We start from the raw sequence: 25939 nt of genomic DNA, 5'->3' as shown, positions 1-25939 counted from the left end.
GTTATATTTCAAACAAAACAAAATATTTAATATTTACTACTACTACTACTAATAATAAATTTATTTCTTGCCCGCCTTTCCATTTTGATCAAGGCGGGGAACAACAATAAACGATAAAATACATAATAATTAAAACAGAACATACATTGTTAAAAACATCCTTTAAAAAATCCTAAAAACATTTAAAAACATCTTAAAATTCCACTGGATAGGCTTGCCAGAAGAGATCAGTCTTTATAGCTTTCTTGAATGCTAGTACACTGTTAAGTTCACGAGTCTCCTCTGGCAGGCCATTCCACAGCCTGGGAGCAGCAGAAGAGAAGGTCCTTATGACACATACTGATGGCTACTATGAAAAGCATTGATTTCAATCTACTATAACTAGGAACAGTAGCGTTCAGAAATGTCCAGTTACAGTTAATATACTTCAACTACTTGCTACTCAGTATGTTCCAATGATTGGCCAAATTCCTGGTTACTGTAGGTGCAAGTCCCATATTGAACTATTGCCTAATCTTCCTCATAGTTGAATTTGCAGTCCCCATCACTCTTTCGTGAAATGCTTTCTGTAGAAACTGGCATGACCTCAGAAGCCTATAACATCAGGGATTGGAACATCCTGTTTCATTTTATACAGACCAGGACAAAGATGCTTTTATCTAAAAAGGTGTATGTTAAAGCCATTAACCTCCAGGCCAGACTGGAGTTTCTGTATCAGGTCCTGAATATTGAGAGTTGCAGCAGCATCGTTTTGAGGGCAAACAATAGAGCACTTCATTGAGTTAACACAGGTCATGGATGCTTGAATGTGGCTCCTTTTAGATGCATGCTCTGCTTCTTGTTGTCTGTAAGAATTATTGGCTGCAATGCTTTCACCAAGCCTACATTAAAAATAGAACACAGACAAAAGATAAAACCGACAGAAACGAATTGCGAATAAAACATAAACACCAACGTCTTCAGAAAACAAGGGCAAGAAATGGTAGCAACATCAAAATCCTGAAGTAGAATTTAAAACGAACAATATGGAAAACAATTCATTTATCTATATCTATATCCATAAAAGCAAATGTATGAAACTCACACTATAGCAGGAAAATCTGGCAATGGTGCTGCTTCAAACAGTATTTTAAGTCCTGCCTGGACTTGCTCTCTGTGGTCTGACGTTAAAGCAAAAGCCAAAGGTGTAACCAAACGCTGATCCTAGACACAAATTATTGTCAGTTCAAACAAGCAATTATTTAGGAAAATTAGACAGCAGAATACAAATGCATACGCACAAGAAATATATGTAAACTACATTTTTCATTTCATCTGCTGTATTTTTACAGTATTAAAGTACATCTACTGATCACAGTTAAAAACTTTATCTAGTAAAACAGTCTTCACCTTCACGTTCTTTCAATCAGCCTTTTAAAAAAATGTCTCCAGTACTTCTTGATTTGAAACAGAAGCTACATAAGGAAGGTATCAGATCTGCTAGATCTCATAGGAATTGAGATTTCAAATATCATCCCTATGTACTCCTTTACTATAAAAATTATCTTTAATACAATTTAATTATTTTAATTTAATACAATGTTAATTTTAATTAGCTGTGCTAGTTTCATACAAGCAGAATGATTGTGGGGTTTCCTGGCTCTGCAACAGCTATACCTGAAGGACCTTCTGGAATTGGTAGAATTCAGGAACATGGTGCCTTTCTGTTTGCACAAAATCATTTTGATCCAAGGCATTGTTGAGTACATTCCATTTTTTTTAAAGCTACAACTAAACTGGACTCTATTTGACTGACTCTGATCTGAGAAGTGCTGAGTACAGACAGGGGATGGTTAAATTACTTTCTACTTGGTTGGGATATGTAAGCATTTACATATTTTCAAATGTTGTGGTAAAGATTAATTTGGTAATACTGTCAGTCACTATTACAGAACATGTGCACCACCTCTTCAGAGGGTTTAAACTACTGTATTTCTTCGATTGTAAGATGCCATCGATTGTAAGGCACACACTAATTTCAGTACCACCAACAGGAAAAAAAAACTCCTAAGAAACACCCGCGATTCTAAGACGCACCCCATTTTTAGAGATGTTTATATGGGGGGAAAAGTGTGTCTTAGAATCGAAGAAATAGGGTAAAACACACACACACACACACACACACACACACTGACCTGAAGAATTTTGTAAAAGCTGCCTTCCATGTTAGGCACTAGCTGCTTAAGCTTGCTCATAAGATCCAGTGTTTTTAAGATTACATCAGCAGCAAGCTTGCTGGAGACATAATGTAAGGTAATGAAAAGAGAACATTTCATAGTTAGTGTACAAATATTGGATCTTTTAGTACTTCTAACATTTCTCACTATAAGTCTGAAAAAGTCAGGAATGTTTTAAAACTAAAAGAAAATATAAAAGTCAATTTTTCTGAAATGTGAGCTGTAAATTCTTATCCATAAAATGATAAAAGTTACAGTTAACAAATTCCATTAAAACTCTACCTAGTTAATCAAGTTTCAGTGTTTCTTCCTTCCCAGTGGCTTTTCTGGGGACATCCATTATATTTTAAGAAAATGACTATACAAGTGCAACAGTCATTAAGAAAGGCTTTAACTTCCTTATCCTAATTGGTATTTTTTGAATTGTTTCTATATTTATTATCATCATTTAGATCCTGACTTCAAGGATACAAATCCTTCCAAAAACAGCTGATAAAGTCAAAACACAATAATACAGTCATAAAATGATATCAAAACAAAAATTTATTAATATTAAAAATGCAACGAAGTTTTAAACACTGAAATGAAACTAATAAAGCTATAAATTAAAGCGCTCTGCACTGGGCATCTTTAGAATAAAACCCTTTGCGCTGGGACTTTCAGTGTACAAAACCAAAACAACCAACACTGCCTCCCTTTCATTTGGACTGGCTTGCCCACAAGGAGAAGGCTAAAAAATGGATTAAATGTTGGGTACTATAGCCCCAGAATGGGATGGTCTCAAAAGGGCTTGAGCACAAATAGAAGCTCTATATGACCAGGAACTCTGATAAAGCAGGGTTCCAAATAGCATTCAAGCAAGCACATGTAGAAACCCACCCTCAGACCTTCCCATTCAATGAAGCAGGGCCAGCACACTCAGTCTTGTAACCCAGACATGTGGATTTAATGCCTGAACAGGGCTAATCCAGCTTACTCATTAGGATGCCTTGAACAAAACATGTTCATCTCTTGCAAATACATATTCATACAAATAGAAATTGCAGATTTCAAGAATAGCTTGTCAGCTACTAGGGTTCAATGACTATATATTGGGGTTAAATTCTATTTCTGTAGAAAAAAACCTTAAGTTTAGCCTTGAGTCAACAGTGAATGCAAGGGATTATGCAAAGGATTTTTTAAAAAATTGTGCTTACCTCAGTTCGGAGTCAATTACCTTTGCCCCAAAGCCAAAGTCAATCCCACTGCATGTAAATTGGTGCTCTATTAAAGATGTACATTTGCTAGCTGTTAGAACCTTAGTAACATGCATTTTCAGCATGTCATCGGCACAAAGCGGTATTTTCTGTTAAGGATATAGACTCTGATTTATAAAGTTTCAGTTTATGAGCAAGTTCGTTAGTGATCACTGCTTACCTATGAGAATGAATAAAACTCTGAAGTGATACAAGGCAATGTTCTTATTTAGCAAGAAAATACTTGTACTTGGAAACACAATGTGTTGTAATTTGGTGCAACCAAGCAATGCTCCTAATAGCTGGCAACTGAAGAGTGCTATTCTGTAACTACTTTTAGCAATTCAGATTAGACCAATTTCCCCAAATGACCCAAACAGCAATAAGCAGTCAACTAAGCTAGTCTAATTGGCCTTAATTTGTGTCTGGCTTCCAGATAATTTCTTTTCACATACAGATAAAGCAATGAAATTCAGAGCAAGTTTACACTTTGTGGCCAATATTTTTGCTGAATGTACATCACATGCCTTATAGTAAAGACCGAGCATGAAGTGAAAATGTATAAACATACAGGATACATGCCATGAGGCTATAATTGGCTGATTTCCTAACATGTTCTTTACATATTTACAGACACACATCTCTTCACGTGTATATTGTTTAGCATGGCAAACATAAGCCTACACACAGAAAATGTATCTGCTGTGTAAACTGTAAGATAGCACTCAGAAAACCACGAACAAGCATGTCTCAACTTTCATAACTCACTTTTAAGAGTTATATTGTACAAAATATAATGCTGATGAAACCATATTTTACCCTAAACCATTTAAACAGAATGCTTTTGTATAGTTTGTATGTATATCCAACACAGGCTTAGATTCTAAGTATTATTTAAATAAAATTCACTTAATCTAGTTTATTTCACACGTGTGTGGTTCCTTGGTTTTGACCATAACAAAGAACTTGTACCAAGGATATTTATCAAGATATCAATAGCTTTGATCATTCTTTCACATTTCTTCTTTGCCAACAGGTCTTCTAATGCATGATCTGGGAAATGAAGATGGTCGAGAAGAACAGGCAGAAGAAGATCGACAAAGCGCTCAGACATAGCAGTGTTGCCTGTATCAATAACGTCCTGTAGTGCAAATATTACACAATTGTTGACATCCAAGCCATAGATTAAGAAGTTCTCCTACCCCCTTCCCCAAACCTGCTTTCTAGGTTCAAAGCCATTTAACCTTCATCTCAGGTCCCATAACACACATGCCATTCCATTCCTTTCAATTAGTCCTTGCAAAAGACAGAAACTGGAAAAAATCTATGCTAATAATTGCTCATATTGCAGCTATGCTACAATATTTCACAGTATATATTGCTTCTGGTTACTATGTTGTGAGGTTAAGTATTCAGACGGATGGAATGTTTGTAATGACAAAAATTACAGCATGCCAATAGGTTTGGAAATGAGTACATATTAGTTTAAATAAGATGTTACAGATCTGAAGAACATCAAAGCATATAATTATTACATGAGGGAGACAAGATGCAATACTAGTTTGAAAAACAAGTTGTATTTGTGGAAAAAAATCAGAAGTTACTTTTACCAGGCCTGCATGGATATAAGAACAACTTGAATAATATTATTTAGTATGGATTGTGAAACTGGTATGGCAGTTTAATATAAAATGTAGAAGAACTTTGAAGGTACATGCCTCATATAGAAGAATTAATCATAATGTTTTCTATTACTAGAGAAAGTACAATGTTTAGGTATTTTTTCTGCATTTTGTGTTTCATAGAAAGTTATATTTCAGATACGCTAGTATACTTTAACTATTCTGCCTTTACTTAGAATTAGGAACTTAAGGGATTTTGTATCTGATTGCCATAGTTGGGAGTCAGAGAGGAATTTTTCTACACTCAAGACTTTCCCCTCCTATTTAAATTAGTTAAGTAATAATTATTCATGAACGGCTTTAAATGGGAAATTACAAAAACTGTAGGTGGGAGAGGCCATCTGCTTGCCACCTGCAAACTCCTGAAGATAAAAGATGGAACAAGAAGGAAGACACAGAGAAAAGTGAAACAATAGGGAATAACTATGCTAACTGTTTGGAATAACAGGCACTTTGTAGCATGGTCTCCTATCCCTCCTCAAAGTCATTTCTTTGACCCAGAAACTAGGCAATCTACCCTTTTTTCACAGCAGTCATCCTATAATTCCACCCATATGCTTGATGTTGCATCTAATCCCTGTGGTTTTCGTGGTCATTTATCTATTCCACCCTCTCTCTCCCTGGTGGATTCCTCATTATTCCTTTCACCAACCCTCCTCTCAAAGGGGCAGTTCCATTGTATTACTTCATAGCCAGTAAATGGAAAATAAAAATAAGATTTGTTTCCAAAACTGACATTGCGGTTACCAGCATTTCTTCCAGCAAAAAGTCCATGTCATTAATTTTAAAACGTAAAATTCTTATTAGACAATAACAGCATCAATGTGGCCCATAATCCTCAAAGACAAAGGTGAAGTCTGGGCCTATGGAGTTTAACAGTGCAATCATATGCATACTTACCTGGGAGTAAGTACCACTGAACTTACTGGGACTTACTCCTGAATAGATGTGCATATGATTTTCCTGTACAACATCTTTATTTCTTACATGGCATAGAAGTTGAGGAAGGAACCATAACTCAGAATGTCCATGTTTTTGATATAGCGCATTTTTAAGAACCTTAATTCTTTTCTTGAAATATTTTCAATTCTAGAATACAGCAATGTCAACTTGAAACATGGTAATTAAATTCAAATGCCCATTATTATTTTTAAAACCAGAGGGCAGGACTCATGTCAGCGAATTTCTTCTCACACAAAGTGACTTTCCTCCCTCTCTCCTTGCCCCTGCAGCCCAAGTGTCCCCCAAAAAACTGATCTGGAGGGTTACCCAGCCCTCTGGAGCAGATTTTGAGTATGTGCAAGGAGTTGCAGGGCAAACTGCCCTCCTCCCAATTCTGCTAACAAACACAACTCCATCAATGGAAAACCTGCATTATTTAACCTTGATTTACAAAAGCATGCAAAAACGTAGAAATAACTCCATGAAACAGCCAAAATATGTTTTGTGTGCTATCTCCAGTATTCGAGGCAGTAAGCCTGTGGGCTCCAATTGCTGGGGAACTTGGGTGGAAGGGTGCTGTTGCACCATGGCCTGCCTTGTTGGTCCCTGGCCGATGGCTGATTGGCCACTGTGTGAGCAGAGTGCTGGACTAGATGGACCCTTGGCCTGATCCAGCATCAGGGCACTTCTTGTGTTCTTATGTTTTCTAAATAACGTCAAATATGGAGCTTTGAGATATTACTTATAAAACAGAGGAACAATTTTTATACTGGCTCCCATTTGTAGTTTTCATATTTCATATAATGGACTGTTTCATATAATGGACTAGCTGATTTGGAAGCTATTCAAACTTATTCTAGAAGAATTAGATACCTCAAATATCTCCCTGAACAGCTCCAAGGCAAGAGTTGAGCAGTTTTCAGATGCTTCCAAAGGCTGGTTTGACCAATGTACTAAGACAATAGATGGCTCTGAAGGCTTAGATCGAGTTGCAATTCTTGTACTTCCACAGCTTGCCATATTTGGTTCCAATACTGCTTGACGCAAGACATGACGGAGTTCTGTTACTGGACAGAAGGCAAGTAGTAACTCTAACACCTAAGCAGAAAGCAGAAGAATACATGTTTTCTATTTCCACAAACTCTTTGCGACAATATTTAAAACCCTTTCAGATTCCAACTGGAAAACGTCATTTCAGTTATGAAAGATTTAACTCAAACAGATGGCTTATTTTACCCAATATCTCAAGAAAAGTTACAGAGCTGAAAACGTTGGTTTGCTATTAGTTTAAAAACAGGATGGACAAATTCCAACCTCCTTACGATATGAAATGGAGTCTTACATATAAAGCTGTCTTATACTGCAACACACCATGGATCCACTCAGCCTAGGACAATCTACTCCGACTGGTAGCTTTCTCCAAGATCTCAAACAAACTTTTCATCCAGCCTTGCTATACAGGACACTTTAACTGGAGATATCAGGGACCGAGCCTGGAACCTTCTGCATTTGAAGCATGTGTTTTACTACTGACCTCTGGCCAGGCAATCTCTGTACCAGAGGAATTTTGTACAACTGTATGGTGGATATAAAGTTCACTAAATATAGAGGAGCTAAACATAGCATAATCTTCACAGCCAAACCTAAAATATTACCCAAGTAATAAATATATATTTGCTTACTACACGATTTAGAATAGGTGTAGCTATTTGTGCAGCTATATATATGTGTGTGTGTGTGTGTGTGTTTGTGTGTGTATGCATGTGGAAAAGGAAGGTATGATTTGCTTGAACAAACTGCTGAAATTTGTAGTATATTCTGCAAATGTTTTTAGAAAAACCAAAGCAATCCAAGTAAATTGAAAATATAACTATGTTTAATCTCACTATGGTCGTCAAAGCACAACATTATGAAACACAGGACTAATTGCCCAATACCAGTAAATATGAGTAGCTGCAATCAACATTCTTATATTTCATTACATTCTATAAATTCCTAAGGTTAAGGACAGACCTGGAACTAGATGTCAGAATGCTGAATATCTAGACTCTTTTAAGGGGTATCATTTATACAGCTCCTCATCTGTAAAGTACCTTTGCTGATGAATCAGGGTCCCTTCCATGAAGGAGGCCTAATACTTGATTGAGGCAGGATGCAAAATGTTCATACCTACATTGTAGAAAGAAAGAAAAAATGCTGGAATTACATTTATTTTGGTGAAATATAATCAAAATGATCTGTAAGCAGCATTATTCAACCATCATTTTGAAGTTGACAGTATTTTTCTAATTAAGAATCTTCAATGAGTCATGATAGAGATGGGTGGATCCCAAGGCTCAAGTGCCAGAAAACACAGATTCTATTCAAATGATCATATTTGGGTTTCATGAGCAGAGATGAATAAATCTTCCTGCCTGAGCAAGAAGCTCATTCACCTCTCCCGTCACACAAGCCATGCCTAAACCACAAAGCCTCTCAACTACCATATTTCTTCGATTCTAAGACACATTTTTCCCCCATATAAACATCTCTAAAAATGGGGTATGTCTTAGAATCACGGGTGTGTCTTAGGTGTTTTTTTTCTGTTGGTGGTACTGAAATTAGTGTGTGTGTTACAATCGATGGCATCTTACAATCGAAGAAATACGGGATATAGTTTCATGTTTAGTCTGAATCAGAACTATCACTTCCAGGATATTAAACCAACTTCAAACTATGATTAAATTTCCTGGCTTGTTCCAAACCTAGTAACCTTTCCAGGTTTGGAGAGAATAATAAACTATTGTAAAAAGCTCTTGGTTTAAACTTGGTGTACACAACGGAGCGATGTATGCAGGCAAAATGGTTCTTCATACCTTGGCTTAAGTCACATTAGCCAAGATAGGATTGTCTGAACATGGACACTGTCTGCAGGGGCTATGCACTGACTGTGAATTAGTAAAGCATATCAGTACTGCAAGTAGATATTACCAAACAAATGTTTAGGATTTGGCCTTTGACCAATAAGTCAAAGGCCAATTCTTACACATTACTTAACAATGAGTGACCCTATTCAGATGACACGATAATCCATGGTGGTTAAACATTTTGAGCTGAACATTAAAGCCTGGCGTGTCATGTGAACCATTCCTAGCCATGATATAACCATGGTTTAAACATGCTCACAATAATTTGCTGCAAAAGGGTTAGAGGCCTAACCATGGCTTATCGTGCTGTGCTGTGAAGGCCTGGGAAAAATAACATGGGGGGTGGGAATCCCCAGTTTTTTCCTCCAAGGACCATTTTGCTCACCTCTCCTAAAACAATTTGAACAATTAAGTTTACGGATTTCTTTTACAATGATTAATACAATGTTTAAGAAAGGTGTTCGTACATTACTACTCAGTCATTACTCTGCCAAAATTAGTTCTAAAATCTACCTAAGATTTATGTAACAACAGAGATGTAAAGTTTTTGGAAATGTTGAGTCCATGGGGAATAGTGTTTTTTTTAAAAACCTCTATGATTCTCTGCACATTTTTAATCAAGTTCCCAATTAGTCATCACCATTATAAAATATCTGAGCAAAATAAACCCTCTAAACCTAAAAGAAACCCAGTAATCTGGTTTCTATGGCATAGGCATGGGACTGACATCACCACTAGAGACCTTTCAAAAGGAACAAAAATTAAGATGTCACAAGCACAAGCCTATCAGTTTGCCACCCACTAGACTGACGCCTCCTCTCTCGAGTTTACTTCAACATATTTGTAATTTTAATAATAATTTTATGAGCCTAATTATATGTATTTTCATTTTATGTTCCTAAAACAAAGTGATGTTCGATCTGTAAAGTGCACTAAAAAATTGCAAATTTGTCTATTTTCCTCAAAACATCCATTTTCCCATAGCTTCAAAATTTCCATAAATTTTGCATCTCTATTGACAATACAATTCCAATTCACCAAGACAGCTCAATGAGCAATGTATTTATTTATTTAAAGCTTTTTTTACTCTGCTCTTCAGCCAAAAGGCTCCCAGGCATCTTTCTTCAGACCAATAAAAACAACAAATAAGATGGTCCCTTCCTGCAGGATTACAATTTAGAAGACACAACACAAGGAGAAAGAGGTGGAGAGGGACTAAGAAAGTGAACTCCAGCACCAGTTATTAAAATTTCCAAAGTTCTTATAATGACCCACTCAAATGGAAAAATTTGAGGAAGAGGAGCCAAATGTAACTAATCTCTCAGCAGAGCCCATTGGTTTCTCCCAGTGCTTTACATTAAAAAAAATTCCACAAATCATTTCTTTAAAAGTCCATTTTTAAATAAAGTTATAACACGTGGTTCTGCTGCTTTTGAATACAGCTAGGGACTTGCTGTTGATTCCAGCGTTCTAGGAAGAAGCCATTATCAGAATAATAGCATAATTTCCTGTTCATTCCGATCTTGTGAAATTTCAGATCTTGCAGTTGCTGAAGTAGGCAAAACCAAATACGTTCCACGTTTGCTGAATGGGCACTGAGGTTGTAAATTTACCTGCTGGTGGAAGGAGAATAAAGGTATTTCTTGACACATCTCTGTGGGCAGGGCATTTCATAAAGTGGGTGCCAAGAAGCTGAACAATCTATAGCTCTTGGCTCTATTCAGTGGCAAAACTCCCCCACCACCACCAGTGAAGGCTCTGGGGGGGATGATGGGAAATGTCCATTCTTCAGGCCTTAGATGTTACTATTGCTTCTTCAACTATTTCAGACACTATTTGACAGAACCCAAATAAGATCCAGCTTGACACCAGTCACTGAGGGCAGGTTGGCCATGATCCCAGTTCCCTCACAATTCACAGCCTTGAACCTATGCACAAAGCTACAGGGAAGGACTGTGAAATGCAAGACAGAGCTTACATTCTGTAACCTACTAAGCATCGAAGAAATGGCTGGGACACTATGGCAAACACATATACAGAGATTAGGATGGATAACATGTATAAAAAAGTACACAAGAGTTAAGGCATATATTAGAGATCCCAAAAAGGAATGTTTGTAGATAAGTTTATTTTGTAAATCATACTTGGTAAGATAATCTGCAATCTTGGGATTCTTCAGAAGATCCATAAGCAGATCAACAGAATACTTTCTTGTTAGTGTTCCATCACCATTCACAAGTATGTTGAATATTAGCTGGAAAGTCTGATGAATGTTTCTGGAATGGAAAAGCTAAACAAACAAGCCAGGATTACAGGATGCTTGTGTAATTCCACATCCTGCTACAAACAGTCTTATCTGTGAGATTAACATGCCTCATGTTAAAAGCAAAACAAAATAAAATGCATCCTTACCTTTTCTCCAACTTCTTCATTTAATGTAAGGCTTGATAATATTGAAAGTGCAAATACAACCATTGTTAGACTACTGTGGGCCAAGAAACTGATCAGAGTGCGATAGAAACCCTTCACGTTAGGCTAGTACAGAAGAGAAAGAGAAAACAGTTGTAGAAAAAAAATGCATTTGAGAAGATTGCATGCTGAGTCAATGGCTCAGTTTGGACAACACCTTAGTCAGCAGTGGTTTTAGAACTCCACTGTGGTGTTGTTACACCACCATTGAGAAACGGGTTGTTTGGCGGTAAAATTCCACGCAACTGTGGAGGTTTTTTTAAAAACACACACACTACATGCAGAATATCCACGCTGTGCAGAGGAGTGTTCCTGCACAACTGTTGTGTTACATGTTGCGTAGTAGGCTCTGTGGAGTTCTCTGTTACGTTGACTTTTCCTATTCCAACAGAATTCCATTGACATACATATAATACAACAGTTTTGTAAATATTTATATAAATATAACACTGCAATTATCATGTTGCAAATTACCCAAAACAAAAATAAATCTCACACCTCTTGCAACCATAGCATATGCTTCTCATGCAGCCTATGTACAATTACAGAAATGACACATGCCTGTTTTTCTAGTGTCAGCAGTTACAGACCATACCAGTTTTGAAGCTATTTGTCCCAGGCAAATGTTGGCTATATTTCTAGACTAACCCAGGATTTGTTCAACTACAGACCCTGGTCTATGAGGAAGAGACACCATTTAGGATGTCCTCTCCAGAGTACAGCCTTTCCTAACCTGCTGCCCTCCAGATGTGTTGTATTGCAACTCCCATCATTCCCAGCCACCATGACCATTGACCATGCTGGTTGGGAATGATGGGAGTTGCAGTCCAACACATCTGGAGGGCACCAGGTTGGAAAAGGCAGCCATAGTAAGTTACTCCATTTTCAAAAAGTTAAACAAGCAATGTCAAGTATGTTTCTACATAACACCATTGGCCACTGTTTGACCATGCGCTTGGAAGTGTATATGGAGACCATCTGGCCACAGGTATCCATGCTACCTTTAGTTTTATTATAATAAAGAATGGTATCAGGCTTGAAATTTTGGTCTGAGATTGCTTCACTGTTATGCATCGAAGAGGGAACCACCACCCTTGCTTTCTTTGGCACATAACTTACAAGTACGAAATTTGGTGTTTGTTGAAGTGACCAAAAGCATCAGGATTTATATCCAAAAGTGTTGTAGAGAACTCTCCTTGATACAACTCCTCTTTTCTTGATTTCTTTTTTTGTTTTGAATTGGTGCTCTCTTTCTCTGGTTTCGTTAACATAAGATTGTATTATTAAAGTAAGATAGATAAGCTATGTCTTATCACCTATGCTAATCTTCTAAACATGGAAGGAAAGTGCCCCAGATTAACTAAGGAATTTCTTCAAATTCCATTTTCTTTCATGTGCTTCGAAAGCAATTTTGTGCTGCTGTTGCTATACAGAACCAAGGAAAAAAAATCAACTCTCACTTAAAATTACTTAAAATGTGAAGGCTTGAAATGCTCAAACAACAAAACTCCCCTAATCTTCTCTTCCATCAAAAGGCTTTCAATAAAGGAAGATTCCTACCAATGACTTCATGTGTGCTTGAATGGATAGATTGTGTCGACACAGATTTGCCATAAGTCCTAGGCATGGAATAGTTAGCCCATCTTCTGTAGACTGACTAAAATCAAAATAAACAAATTGATTTGTTGTTTAAACACAATAATAGAATTCAGCATTTACTTTAAGATAATTATTATTCCCTCAGATAAATTTTCATATTGTCAAGAAATACCTTTGTAAGCCGCCATGAGAGCCTTTTTTGGCTGAATGGCGGCATAAAAATCCTTAAATAAATAAATAAATAAATATAGTTCAGTGGGATGGTCTCATATATAAAACAAATCACATTATATTTACCATATACCTAGATTATGTCCCTTATTGAGCTTTGTGCAGCTCAGTGTAAAAATCACATGCTTTAGGGCAGTCTTACATAAACACGCAACTCACAAAGCTACCTAAATCGCACTCCAATCTGCCCATCCACATTCAGCTCTGTCAGATTTGCTTTAGTGGTAGAACAACAGAATAACTTGCTCAAGAATAACCATTATTAAATGGTAAAGATCTTTAAGATTTCCGCTGAAAGAAAAAACTTATTTGTACTATTTCTCTTATTCCCCCCCCCCTCCATTTATATGCTGCCATTCTGGCCTAGACAGGCTCTCGAAACAGCATTGAGGCCCTAAACTGTCAAGCATTGTGCAAGTTAAACTCCAGGTGTGAAGAACCTGCACAGCGTTTACTCCTGCCACAGCAGAACTATACTAAATGAGGGCACTTACATAGCTTAAGAAAGAGGGGTCTCATTTTTGGGCCCCTCATGCAGAGTTGCCTTGAACATACAGTTACCAGCTGAAGATCAGTATCAGCAGGAAAATTTGATTTACACTGCTATGATAAAAAAACGGCTGAATGAAGGCCAGGCCAACCACTCTTCTTTTACTGTCTTTCGGAAAAATGTCCTGAAGGTGCCTGATGAAGTCCTGTGCCTGAAACTGAAAAGGTCTGGGACTGGTCAGAATCAGCATAGGAGACTGCTAGAGAACATGTGCACCTGTGTGTACCCCCCTTCCTCTATCTTATTCTTTGAAAAACATATGGAAAAAACTGCTAGCTGTAAGATCAGGTCCCTGCCTCCAGCCTTTCTACTTTCATATCCCAATACACCTCTGCTGGTCCTTCAGCTCCTCTGCCCTAAGCTGTCCAATGGTCTCTTTTCCCCCAAACCATCTGTCCTTTCTCCCTTACTGCCCCTCATGTCTGGAATTATATCCGAGAGGACCTCACTCGCTTTCTTTGAACCCCTCCTCAAAACCTGGTATTTCCATGAAGCCCTTGGCACACGCCCTTAGTATGCTACTGCCTAAGCACATGTAACTGACACATGAATTTTTCCCTCAGTTACTCTTGCCATCTTCCATTATCTCTCTTATGTTGAATTTTAGACACTAAACCCTGTCCTCTTGCAGTTTGTAACTAAGTTACTAAACATTTCATAAGATGCAGCACAAACCTAGGCATGCTTATTCAGAAATAAGTCCAATTGTGTTTAATGAGGTGTACTCCCTAGCAATGCAATTCTATACAAGTCTACTTAAATGTTCAATGAGATTTACTCCCAGGTAAAATGTGTAGATGGTTTTATTTTTATTTATTTATTATTTATTAAAACATTTGTATCCCACCCTATATCACTAGGATCTCAGGGAGGCATACAGATAAAATTATACAAACAATATAAAACAATAAATACACACAGCTAAAAACAAATTAAATTATTCATCAAGCTAAAACCAGTATAGAATTTAAAAGCAGTAAAAAACAATTAAAACAGTTAAAACAATGTGCAAGCTTGGTGAATTTAGCCATCAAAAGCTTTGTTAAAAAGCCATAGTTCCTGCCTTAGTTAGCTAAATGTTGAACCCTAAGAAGATACTTACATACGATGCATAAGGAATGAAATTAACTCATCAATATTAGCACTGACATGGAATACTCTTGAATTGTATGTCAATTTCTGTAGCAGTTGAATACTCTGAGAAATAAAAAGAAAAGTTAACTGAGGATGCAATCCTATACCCACTTATCTGGAAGTAAACCTCATTGAACTCAATAGGACATTTCTGAGTAGATATGTACAGGATTGCACTGTGAAAGACACAACTCATTAAGACTCTAATTAGGAGAAAAATATTACTTTGCATTAGGAACCATTTTTATTCCATATTCAACTAGATATACTGTTTCAAAACTGTATTAAAATCATAACAGATAGTCTTATTTTTGTTCAGTTTGTAAAACAAAATAGTCATACTGAGAGATTGTAAGCCTATGCGGCAGGGTCTTGCTATTTACTGTTTTACTCTGTACAGCACCATGTACATTGATGGTGCTATATAAATAAATAATAATAATAATAATAATAATAATAATAATATTAAACCACTCAAGTGCAGACGTGAAACAAAACAAATATTCATGTTAAACCAACTCAGTTTCTCTCAACAAGTCTGTTCAATCACATTTTGGTTTTAGTCAATCCAAAAAAGCCAGCCACAATGTTGCTGATATTAGTATCAACCCATTATTTTACACCATAAAGAATGTGAAGCAAAAATAATTGTGCCATGGCTGTATAGGTGCAAATCTAGGTAGCCACCAATACATATTTTCAATTTAAATCAATAAAGAGTGATATAGCAACACTTATCAATTGGGGATCTTTAGAGTGGCTGGCACTGTACATTGTTTTGGTCACTATATTTGCATTTCAGCATGGTATGAAGGCACATGCAGCTGCCACCTTGCTAAGCAGGTTTGAGTCTAGTCAATGGCCAGATGGAAGACCACTTAGAAATTCTATGTACATAGTTCTGAGTTCCATGGAAGAATGGTGAGATATGAATAATAACAGAACACATAAACTTTATCAGAATAACTTTTGTTATATAAAGCATTAAGCTTTACATTTTCTTACCTGTAATAATACTGGCTCGATTGGATTGACAGAACTTCGAAGAATTACACCTGCCAGAACACTACACAGATTGTAAGTATTCTGGAGGGCTTCTCTGGTCTCATTGTCTAGAACTAATATGTAAATTAAACGTAATTAAAAAATATGTATGACCATTAACATCAGAAGCAATACATATAGAAAAAAGTGGGAATTAAAAACTCTTTCAGAAATGATGAGCCTGAATAGCAATATATTTTACCTTTGTACCACCAATTATATCTTAATCACTCCCCCTGAGCCTACATTTTTATATTTTCTTGTCAGGACACAAGGTTATCTAAATTCAGCAAACAAAAGAAGTTCCAGTCGCTTCTGCATTGCTTCTACTTTTGAGACAAGCTAATTTTAATCTTAAAACAAAAAGCTAGTTTGAGCTTTCACCCCTCTCACTCTGGGCTTCACAGGTATCTTCCAAGTTTTTTATATCTGCTTGGAACCACATGATGCTGCCACATTTCTAGTGATGAAGTACATGCACACTAGAATTCATGCACACTAGAATTCAATTCACTACGCCAGTTTTGAATTAGTTACTGTTCCTAATTTGCAAGAACAAATGTGTTGAGTTCATGCCTGCTCAAAAGCATTGCAATAAATTATTAATTACTTTAAAAAATACTAATCCAATAAAGTATGGTTTCAAAGATTAGAAAACTCTTTCACATTATATTTTAGTTTGATATCTGACCATTTTACCATGCGGTTTTATTGTATCACTTTCAAATTTTGAAGCCTGAGGATGTGGACAAGGTGCTTGGCTAAGCCTGGCTGACCACCTTTGTGCTTGACCCTTATCCATCATGGTGTATTGCATCTAAGAGGGAGGGGAGGTTAACAACTACTCCTTGAGAGAGAGTGGTGCTTGCCACTTTAAAGAAGGCAGTAATGAAGCCACTCCTGAAAAAGCCTAACATGGACCCAGAAGATGTTAACTAGTGTAGGGTGGATGCTAATATCCCCTTCCTGATTATCTAAATCCTTTTCAGTCAGCTTCAGGTTTGGTTTTGTAATGTAAAGTGCCTTGGTCATCCTGACCTTTGCTGGGAGAGGGACAAGAGGAGTGCACCGTTAATTCTCTTGGGCCTCTCAGCAACTTTCGATAGCATCAACCATGGTATGCCTCTGGATAGGCTATTGTGGTGGGAGTTGGATAGCTGATTCCAGAAGGCGGTGCTGAGAAATTATTACTCTGTTCCTGGGCAGTTATATCATGGGGTTCCACAAGGTTCACTTTTATCCCCCATGCTATTCAACATCTACATGAAACCACTGGGGGAGGTTATCTGGAGATATGGAATGAGGTGTTACCAATATGTAGATGGAACCAAGCTCTACCTCTGCTTTTCATCAAATCCAGGTGAGGGAGGGCTGTTCTGAATCAGTGCCTGGGCACACTAATGGACTAGATGAGTGCCAATAACCTGAGGCTCAACCCAGACAAGACAGAGGTACTGTTAACGTTCATCTGCCTGGCTATGTGATATTCAACCTGTTCTAGAGGGAGTTCCACTCCCCCGAAAGCATCAGGTTCGCAGTTTGGTGGTGCTCTTTGTCCCAGAACTGACACACAGGTGGACTTGGTGGTACAGAGCACTTTTTATCAGCCTAGGCTGATATACCAACTACATCCTTATCTGAACCAGAAACAACCTAGCTACAGTTATCCTACATTGTACTCTTTTTAGCACCAGGGGAAGACATTTTTATTTTCCCAGGCATTTTAGTTTTTCCGTTTCGGTTTTCAGTCTGGTACTGTCTTTTATATCTTTACACTGTTGCTAGCTTCTATTTGGTTATTATTATTTTATACTGTAGTTTTAAACTTTTATATTGCATTTTATCACTTTGTATTTAAGGGTTTCAATTGCTGTGAACCACCCAGAGAGCTTCGGCTATCGGGTGGTATAAAAATGTAATAAATAAATAAATATTTTATTTATTTAAAATAAATAAATAAATTTCATGGGCATGTTTAAGGCCAAAGTGTACATTCCAAAGTATGTAAAAGATAAAAGAAACAGTACCAAAATGAAAAAACAAAACAGCAACTACAAATAAAACCAGCAGCCTAAAAATTAAGAAAAGGCTTTCCTGAAGACCTGTGTAAAAAGGATCTAATAAACTCATGATGGAAGCTTGTTCCAGGTGGGTGGGGCCACTACTGAAAAGGTCTTCGTCTTTATACTCACCAACCTAACTGCTCTAGGTGGCAGGCACATCAGAAGGGATGATGATGATGATGATGATAATAATAATAATAATTTTATTTATTTCTTACCAGCATACAGGCTGGCAGGGGTGAAGGCAGTCCTTTCAAGTAACTTCATCCCAAGCCATTTAAGGATCCAAAGGGTAAAACTAGCACTTTAAATTGGGTTTGCAAACACAATGGCAACCAGTGCAGCATTGGTATCACATGAGCCAATTGCCCAGCTCCTACTAATATCCGAACAGCTGTATTCTGCACCAATAGAAGTTTCCAAACAATCTTTGAAGGAAGATCCACATAAAGTACATTACAGGACTCCATACAATATACAGAAAAATATAAAAGAAATCACATTCACCCATATGCATTATACCTCATTCCTCCCCTAGTTGGGTAGCATGTGCAACATGCTACCCAATTACCTTCAGAGCTTACCTAGTTGAGAGAGCAAGCCTACCACATTCAGAGTTAAGGAAGGGCTTATATTTGGGTCTTCAATGAGTTCTACTAAACAACTCAGACATTCACTTGGTAAAATCTGGTTTGATGCGAAGAATTTTGTCAGCTTTAAGCCAGAGATGATCTGGAAGAATAAAAAATACTTTTAATATATACAGCAAGTAGCAGCTGAAACTTAACAGTAACAGACACTGTGATGCAGACATTCTCTAAGTACATGGAAAGTCCAGTGAGTACACAGTGCACCTAACCATTTACTTAAGTGAAAACATCAGTTTCATTTGCACATGCTATTAACTTTCTCTCAGTGAAACCAATCGAATTCGTGTTTAACAATGCATCTAATTTGTTTTTCTGAGGCTGCTACATTTAGATTAAGACATATCGTGGGCAAATGCCTTCTCTTTGTCTTTGATTTGCCTGCCTCCTGTTACATTGTCTTTCTGGCTTGCTTTCACTTAAGGAAGCTTGGAATTATTTCCTTGTGCAACAGGATCATTGAGGAAATGCTCACTCTAAAATTACAAAATAATGTACATTTGAGAGAAGCATATGATATATAGGCCTTGTTCACAACAAGTAATACGACCCTAACAACTAATAAAATCATGCAGCAGCAAGTCCATGCGCTGCCTCCCATCCGCTCACCCCTTCCACTTTCCATCCACCTTCATTAACCTACCCTCTGGAAAACCCTCCCTCGTGTGGTTCTTGAGGCTGAAAATGTAGTAACTTTTAAACGCCTCCTAAAAACATATATTTTTAAACAAGCCTTCCCTCAACTGTAATTTATTCTGCTCTTATGTGATTTTAAAGTTTTAAAATGGATTTTATGGTTTTAGTTGTATACTGCCTAGAAGGCTTAGGCTGCTGGGCAGTATAAATATGTAATAAATAAATAACGCAGGAACATTCCCCAATGTGCCAACCAAAACGACAAACCATGCGCTAGTCAATAAGGCTCTTCTATTCTTCTCTTCCATCAAAAAACATTTCAATAAAGAAAGTTTCTTACACAATCCATAAATTGGTATTATGCACAAACTAGAACATACTAAGCTACTGTGTATGTGCTTGATCATACTTCTAAAACAGCTCCTACTTCTAAAACAGTTAATGTCTCAAAAATGTCTCAATTGGATAATAAGGATTTTGAGAACGCACATGAACATGGGACACTTCTGCCTAGTTACCTACACAGAAGTAGCAAAATGTGGATTTTTCACCTAATTCTGTTGCATTTATATGGAAAATTCCAACACTTGAATGTAAAGACAGGATTAGGGAGCTGGAAGACGTTCTATATGAAATTAACCGCAATAAACAGCGTTTAAAATGTTTAATTATCAACATGGCATTCAATTTAAAACAGACCGTAATATAATAAAGTATGATAAGATCCAAGGACTCTGAGCTTATGAAAACTGCATTACTAGGAGACTTACCAAAGGACAGTATTTACAAGCAACTCCTTCCATAGTATAAAAGTTAAATGTTCACTTCTCCCTATTTCCACCCCAGGGTGGGTCAGGGATAGAATTAAGCAAAATGTGGCTCAGATTCACTTCTCAGATAAATACAAGCTGTCTTTAAGCCATGTATACCAGTGTTTCACTTCAAAAGGCACACTTTTAAAATTCATAAAAATAGAGACAGCAATTTATAATCTGGAGCAGATTATAAAGAAGTCAATCTGTAAACTGTTAAGTATATGAAAAGAAATACTTGCTAAGTCATTAAAATTGTGTGTGTATGGCTATCTCAGGGTTAAACAGAGAAAGTCTATCTGTGGGCAATTACCTTGAGATAGAGGCTGTTCTGGGAACCTTGCCAAGATTCTAAGTTAGCCTCATCACAGCTGTATGTAATGTAGATAAGAATTGTGTAGATGTGTATATAGTTTCTCACTTATGTAAAATGGAACTGATCGCTGCTCTCTGATCACTGCTTACTGATCACTGCTCTATGATCACTGCTCTCTGTGTATGCCTCAGTGTGCTGATCTGAACTGATCTGAATTGAACTGCACAGAAGCCTGAAGGAAATAAACCAGCTCTGCTGTGTAAGACCTGTGTGATGTGTGTTTGTTTCTGAGCACAAACAGAGTTCCAGAGAGAAAAAAGTTCTGGCAATAACCCAACAAAGGTTATGGGCCCAGTCCAGTCCAGGCAAGTCTACGCCAGCCTAACCCAGGCAGAAGAACCAGAACTTGGTGGGAACGGTGCAGTATCAGAACTAGAACCAGGAGTCTGCTAAAAAAAGAAGACTGTTGATGGAAGAAGACATCAAGCTAAAGCCAATGCTGCAAAGTGAAGAAAAATCTCAGTCGGCTGACTCTGAGGAAGACTCTGAGCAGGAGGACGGTGAGATACCAATTCCTAAAGCAGAGGAAATGGCAAGAGCTAATATGTCTGGTTTGCATCAATTGTTAGAAAAGCTGAATGACTAACTATGCATTATGGTCTTACAAAATGCAAATGTATCTGATTCAGGCTGAACTGTGGTATGTAGTCACAGAGGATCCACCAGATAGAGCAGATCCACAGAATGCTAAATGGTTTAAAGATGATGCAAAAGCAATGGCAGTTATTGCATTAGCTGTGGAAGACTCTCAAATTTCCTTCATTCAGTTTTTGAATACATCAAAAGAGTGCTGGAATGCGCTACAAGCTGTATATCAAAGAGAAACAGCAGGCAATAAAATAATTCTAACCCAGAAGCTGTATAGAATGAAGCTGAAACCAAAGGAGTCTATGTCAAACCATTTGAAAAGCATGAGAGAAATCTTCAATCAACTCAGGGCACGAGGGATGGAGTTTACAACTATACACCAAGTCTATGTGATTTTGTCAAGTCTTGATTCATCGTACGACGCGGTTGTCACCATGATGGAAAGTCAAGAAGAGAAAAATTTAACCCTCGAGTATGTAGCTCGAAAACTACTGGAAACCTATGAAAGAAGACAAGCTTCAAAACAACAGAGCCTTAAACTTCCTGTGGCTGAATTTCAACAAAGCCATAAATCTTCTGACGTGGTGGCTGCATTAAAGGCAAGGAAATGCTTTAATTGTGGTTCCACAGAACATTTACGGCGGGATTGCAACAACAACAAGAAGAAAAAGCAGTCAACAGCAAAGTGGAGAGAAGAAAACAACATGAATGAAGCTGAATCAACAAAGAAGTGTCTTCTAGCAAGAGTCAAAGAGACAATGAATCCTTGGTTTTTAGACTCTGGGGCTTCAATAAGTATGGCAAAAGACAAACTTTCATTTGTAACCTTGGAAACTTCTACTTCAAAGCAAAAGTGTGTTACCCTTGCAAATAAAACAAAAATCCAGATTTGTAGTGTGAGTAATGTATATTTTGATTGTCTGAGAGTTGAACTACAAAGTGTTTTATATGTACCAGAATTAAAAACAAACCTTCTAAGTGTGTTTCAGTTAACAAAAATGGGGTATGAGGTTTGTTTTACAGAAGAAAATTGTACTATAAAACAGGGAAACAAGGTGTGTGTGCAAAGAATAATGAAAGAATCTTTGTATGTGATTAATACTTGTACAGAACATGAAGTTGTAGCCAGCAAAGTCACAACAAAAACAATAGCCAATTGCAAACCACACCAAGAGTGTATCCATTTAACTCATAAAAGATTTGGTCATGCTAACTATAAAACAATTTCTAAGATTCCAGAATTGTGTGAAGGGGTGAAAATCAAACCATGTTCTAACTATGTAGAATGTAATGTATGCAGTGAAACCAAGTGTCATAAGTCAAACATTCCAAAACATAGTGAAAGAACAACAAAAAGAATTTTTGAATTAATTCATGCAGATCTTGCAGGTCCTTTTGAGACAAGTCAAGGAAGAAACAGATTTTTCTTGTCTATTGTTGATGATTACAGTAGATTTGGATTTGTGTATGTATTAAAACAGAAGAGTGAAACTTTTAAAAAGTTCAAAGCCTTTGTTAAGTAGAATAAAAATAGATTTAAAGAACCTATAGCTAATCTAAGAACGGACCGGGGAGGTGAATTTCTTAGCAACCAATTTAAAAAATTCCTCAGTGATGAAGGTATACAACATGACCTTACTGCTCCATATTCACCATTTCAAAATAGAGTTGCAGAAAGGAAAAACAGAACCTTGCAGAACATGTTAAGAGCTCTATTGAAAGAGTCAGGATTGTCTAACCTGTTCTGGGCAGAAGCTTTGTCCACCTCAAATTATTTGTTAAACAGGCTTTACCACTCTGTACATGAAAAAACTCCATATGAAATGTTTTACAAAAGAAAACCTAGAGTGTCACATATAAGAGTTTTTGGAAGTAAATGTTTTGCTCATATTCAGAAAGAAAACAGACCAAGAAAACTAGCTCAAAGAAGTTTGGAATGTAAACTGTTGGGATATGATACACAAACAAAAGGCTATCGTTTGTGGTCTCCATATCACAAAAGTGTAATTGTGAAGAGAGATGTAGTTTTTCATGAACAAATGCAAGAAACAAAACAGTATGTAAGTTTGCCTGTAGAACAGAAAGCTGTAGAAACAGAAAAAATTCCTGAACAATCTCAGCAAGAGAGGGAGGGGGAAGAAACTGTAGAGGAGGAAACTATGCCTGTAACTATGCCAAGACGATCAAAAAGAGAACGCAAAGCTCCAATTCGTTACTCAGATGAATACCAAAGCAAACAGGTTTCTCATAGAGCTTTACTAATAGCCTATGAACCTACTTCATTTGAGGAAATTCAAGAAATAGAACCTACAGAAGCTCAGGGCTGGCATGAAGCAATGTCAGAAGAAATCAGAACAATAGAAAAAAATGAAACGTAGAAGCTAGTACCTTTACCTGAAGGTCGTAAAGCCATTAACAGTAAATGAGTATTCAAAATAAAACAAAATGAAGAAAGACAGGTAGAACGTTCAATAGTAAAACAAAAAGAGATCCTTTAAAGCTAGGTCTCAGATTGTAACACAATTTAAACAACATGCGCAAGAAGAGGACTGTTAAGTATATGAAAAGAAATACTTGCTAAGTCATTAAAATTGTGTGTGTATGGCTATCTCAGGGTTAAACAGAGAAAGTCTATCTGTGGGCAATTACCTTGAGATAGAGGCTGTTCTGGGAACCTTGCCAAGATTCTAAGTTAGCCTCATCACAGCTGTATGTAATGTAGATAAGAATTGTGTAGATGTGTATATAGTTTCTCACTTATGTAAAATGGAACTGATCGCTGCTCTCTGATCACTGCTTACTGATCACTGCTCTATGATCACTGCTCTCTGTGTATGCCTCAGTGTGCTGATCTGAACTGATCTGAATTGAACTGCACAGAAGCCTGAAGGAAATAAACCAGCTCTGCTGTGTAAGACCTGTGTGATGTGTGTTTGTTTCTGAGCACAAACAGAGTTCCAGAGAGAAAAAAATTCTGGCAATAACCCAACATAAACACCTTGAAATCAATGCAGTGATTACTAGAAGCCAACATGGATTTGTCAGGAACAAATCCTGTCAGACTAATTTGATCTCATTTTTTGATAGGATAACCTCCCTTGTGGACTGTGGGAATGCTGTGGACTTCATATATCTTGACTTCAGCAAAGCTTTTGACAAAGTACCACATGACATTCTGATTAACAAACTAGCTAAAAGTGGGCTAGATGGAACAACTATTAGGTGGATCCACAGTTGGCTACAGAATCGGACTCAAAGAGTACTTATCAATGGAACCTTCTCAAACTGGGGAGAGGCAACGAGTGGGGTGCCGCAGGGCTCAGTCCTGGGCCCAGTGCTCTTCAACATTTTTATTAATGATTTGGACGAGGAGGTGCAGGGAACGCTGATCAAATTTGCAGATGACACAAAATTGGGTGGGATAGCTAATACCCTGGAAGACAGAAACAAACTTCAAAGTGATCTTGATAGGCTGGAGTGCTGGGCTGAAAACAACAGAATGAAATTTAATAGGGATAAATGCAAAGTTCTACATTTAGGGAATAGTAACCAAATGCACAGTTACAAGATGGGGGACACTTGGCTCAGCAATACTACAAACGAGAAAGATCTTGGAATTGTTGTAGATCGCAAGCTGAATATGAGCCAACAGTGCGATATGGCTGCAAGAAAGGCAAATGCTATTTTGGGCTGCATTAATAGAAGTATAGCATCCAAATCACGTGAGGTACTGGTTCCTCTCTATTCGGCCCTGGTTAGGCCTCATCTAGAGTATTGTGTCCAGTTCTGGGCTCCACAATTCAAGAAGGATGCAGACAAGCTGGAGCGTGTTCAGAAGAGGGCAACCAGGATGATCAGGGGTCTGGAAACAAAGCCCTATGAAGAGAGACTGAAAGAACTGGGCATGTTTAGCCTGGAGAAGAGGAGATTGAGGGGAGACATGATAACACTCTTCAAATACTTAAAAGGTTGTCACACAGAGGAGGGCCAGGATCTCTTCTCGATCCTCCCAGAGTGCAGGACACGGAATAATGGGCTCAAGTTAAAGGAAGCCAGATTCCAGCTGGACATCAGGAAAAACTTCCTGACTGTTAGAGCAGTACGACAATGGAATCAGTTGCCTGGTGAGGTTGTGGCCTCTCCCACACTAGAGGCCTTCAAGAGGCAGCTGGACAACCATCTGTCAGGGATGCTTTAGGGTGGATTCCTGCTTTGAGCAGGGGGTTGGACTAGATGGCCTTGTAGGCCCCTTCCAACTCTGCTATTCTATGATTCTATGATTCTGTGAAAACAGCCTACCACCACCACCAAAACCCCCCCACTCAGGATCTAAATACCAGCAGCAAAACATAAGTTCATAACTCAAATGATTCTGAAAACCTTTTGAAATAACATTCTTGTAACCTGATGCATGGCTATTAACAGAAAATGAGAAGAGACTCCCAAGTGAGCAGGTCCCATAACTCAGGTGCATTTACACAGTGCTTTAAATCCCTTTTTGTTGGCAGGTTTATTGTGTGCCTATCAGCTATAGAACCGGTAGAGATTTAAGGGGTGCAGCATTACCTCCATCCCCACACCTCTATGGAATTTCCTCCTGTCAAGCAGCTAGAGAAGGAGCAGCAATTTATGTTGCAATCCTATCCATGCTTACTCAGAAGTAAATCTCACTGTACTCAGTGGGATTTACTTCCAGATACGTGTGAACAGAACAGCAACCTCGCCCATTTCAACTGTATACTACTCTTACGTTCGCGCTACTCTCAACGCGGTTCAAAACAAAGCGTGCAGGAGGAGGGGCGAGATAAA

At 37.6% G+C, this 25939-nt stretch overlaps 1 protein-coding gene across 2 annotated transcripts in view; it reads right to left on the bottom strand.

Moving 5' to 3' along the window:
• The window catches only part of CIP2A (cellular inhibitor of PP2A), a 35252-nt gene that overhangs the window by 8997 nt on the left and 316 nt on the right, over positions 1-25939 (bottom strand). Inside the window, exons 2-14 of one of the 2 annotated variants that reach the window (XM_063126848.1) lie at positions 18656-18803; positions 15970-16082; positions 14933-15027; positions 13011-13107; positions 11394-11516; positions 11126-11271; positions 8169-8244; positions 6949-7173; positions 4433-4592; positions 3413-3554; positions 2175-2274; positions 1085-1203; positions 689-881 (exon numbers count right to left, since the gene is read on the bottom strand). In XM_063126848.1, coding sequence (XP_062982918.1) covers positions 689-881; positions 1085-1203; positions 2175-2274; positions 3413-3554; positions 4433-4592; positions 6949-7173; positions 8169-8244; positions 11126-11271; positions 11394-11516; positions 13011-13107; positions 14933-15027; positions 15970-16082; positions 18656-18803 — 1737 coding nt within the window. Of the gene's footprint in view, positions 1-688; positions 882-1084; positions 1204-2174; positions 2275-3412; positions 3555-4432; positions 4593-6948; positions 7174-8168; positions 8245-11125; positions 11272-11393; positions 11517-13010; positions 13108-14932; positions 15028-15969; positions 16083-18655; positions 18804-25939 lie in introns of those variants that run through there. The other variant, XM_063126849.1, reaches the window with a different exon arrangement.

Source organism: Elgaria multicarinata, chromosome 5, assembly GCF_023053635.1.
Source record: "Elgaria multicarinata webbii isolate HBS135686 ecotype San Diego chromosome 5, rElgMul1.1.pri, whole genome shotgun sequence".
Taxonomy (NCBI): Eukaryota; Metazoa; Chordata; class Lepidosauria; order Squamata; family Anguidae; genus Elgaria; species Elgaria multicarinata.
This window is presented reverse-complemented; position numbering and strand designations above follow the sequence as displayed.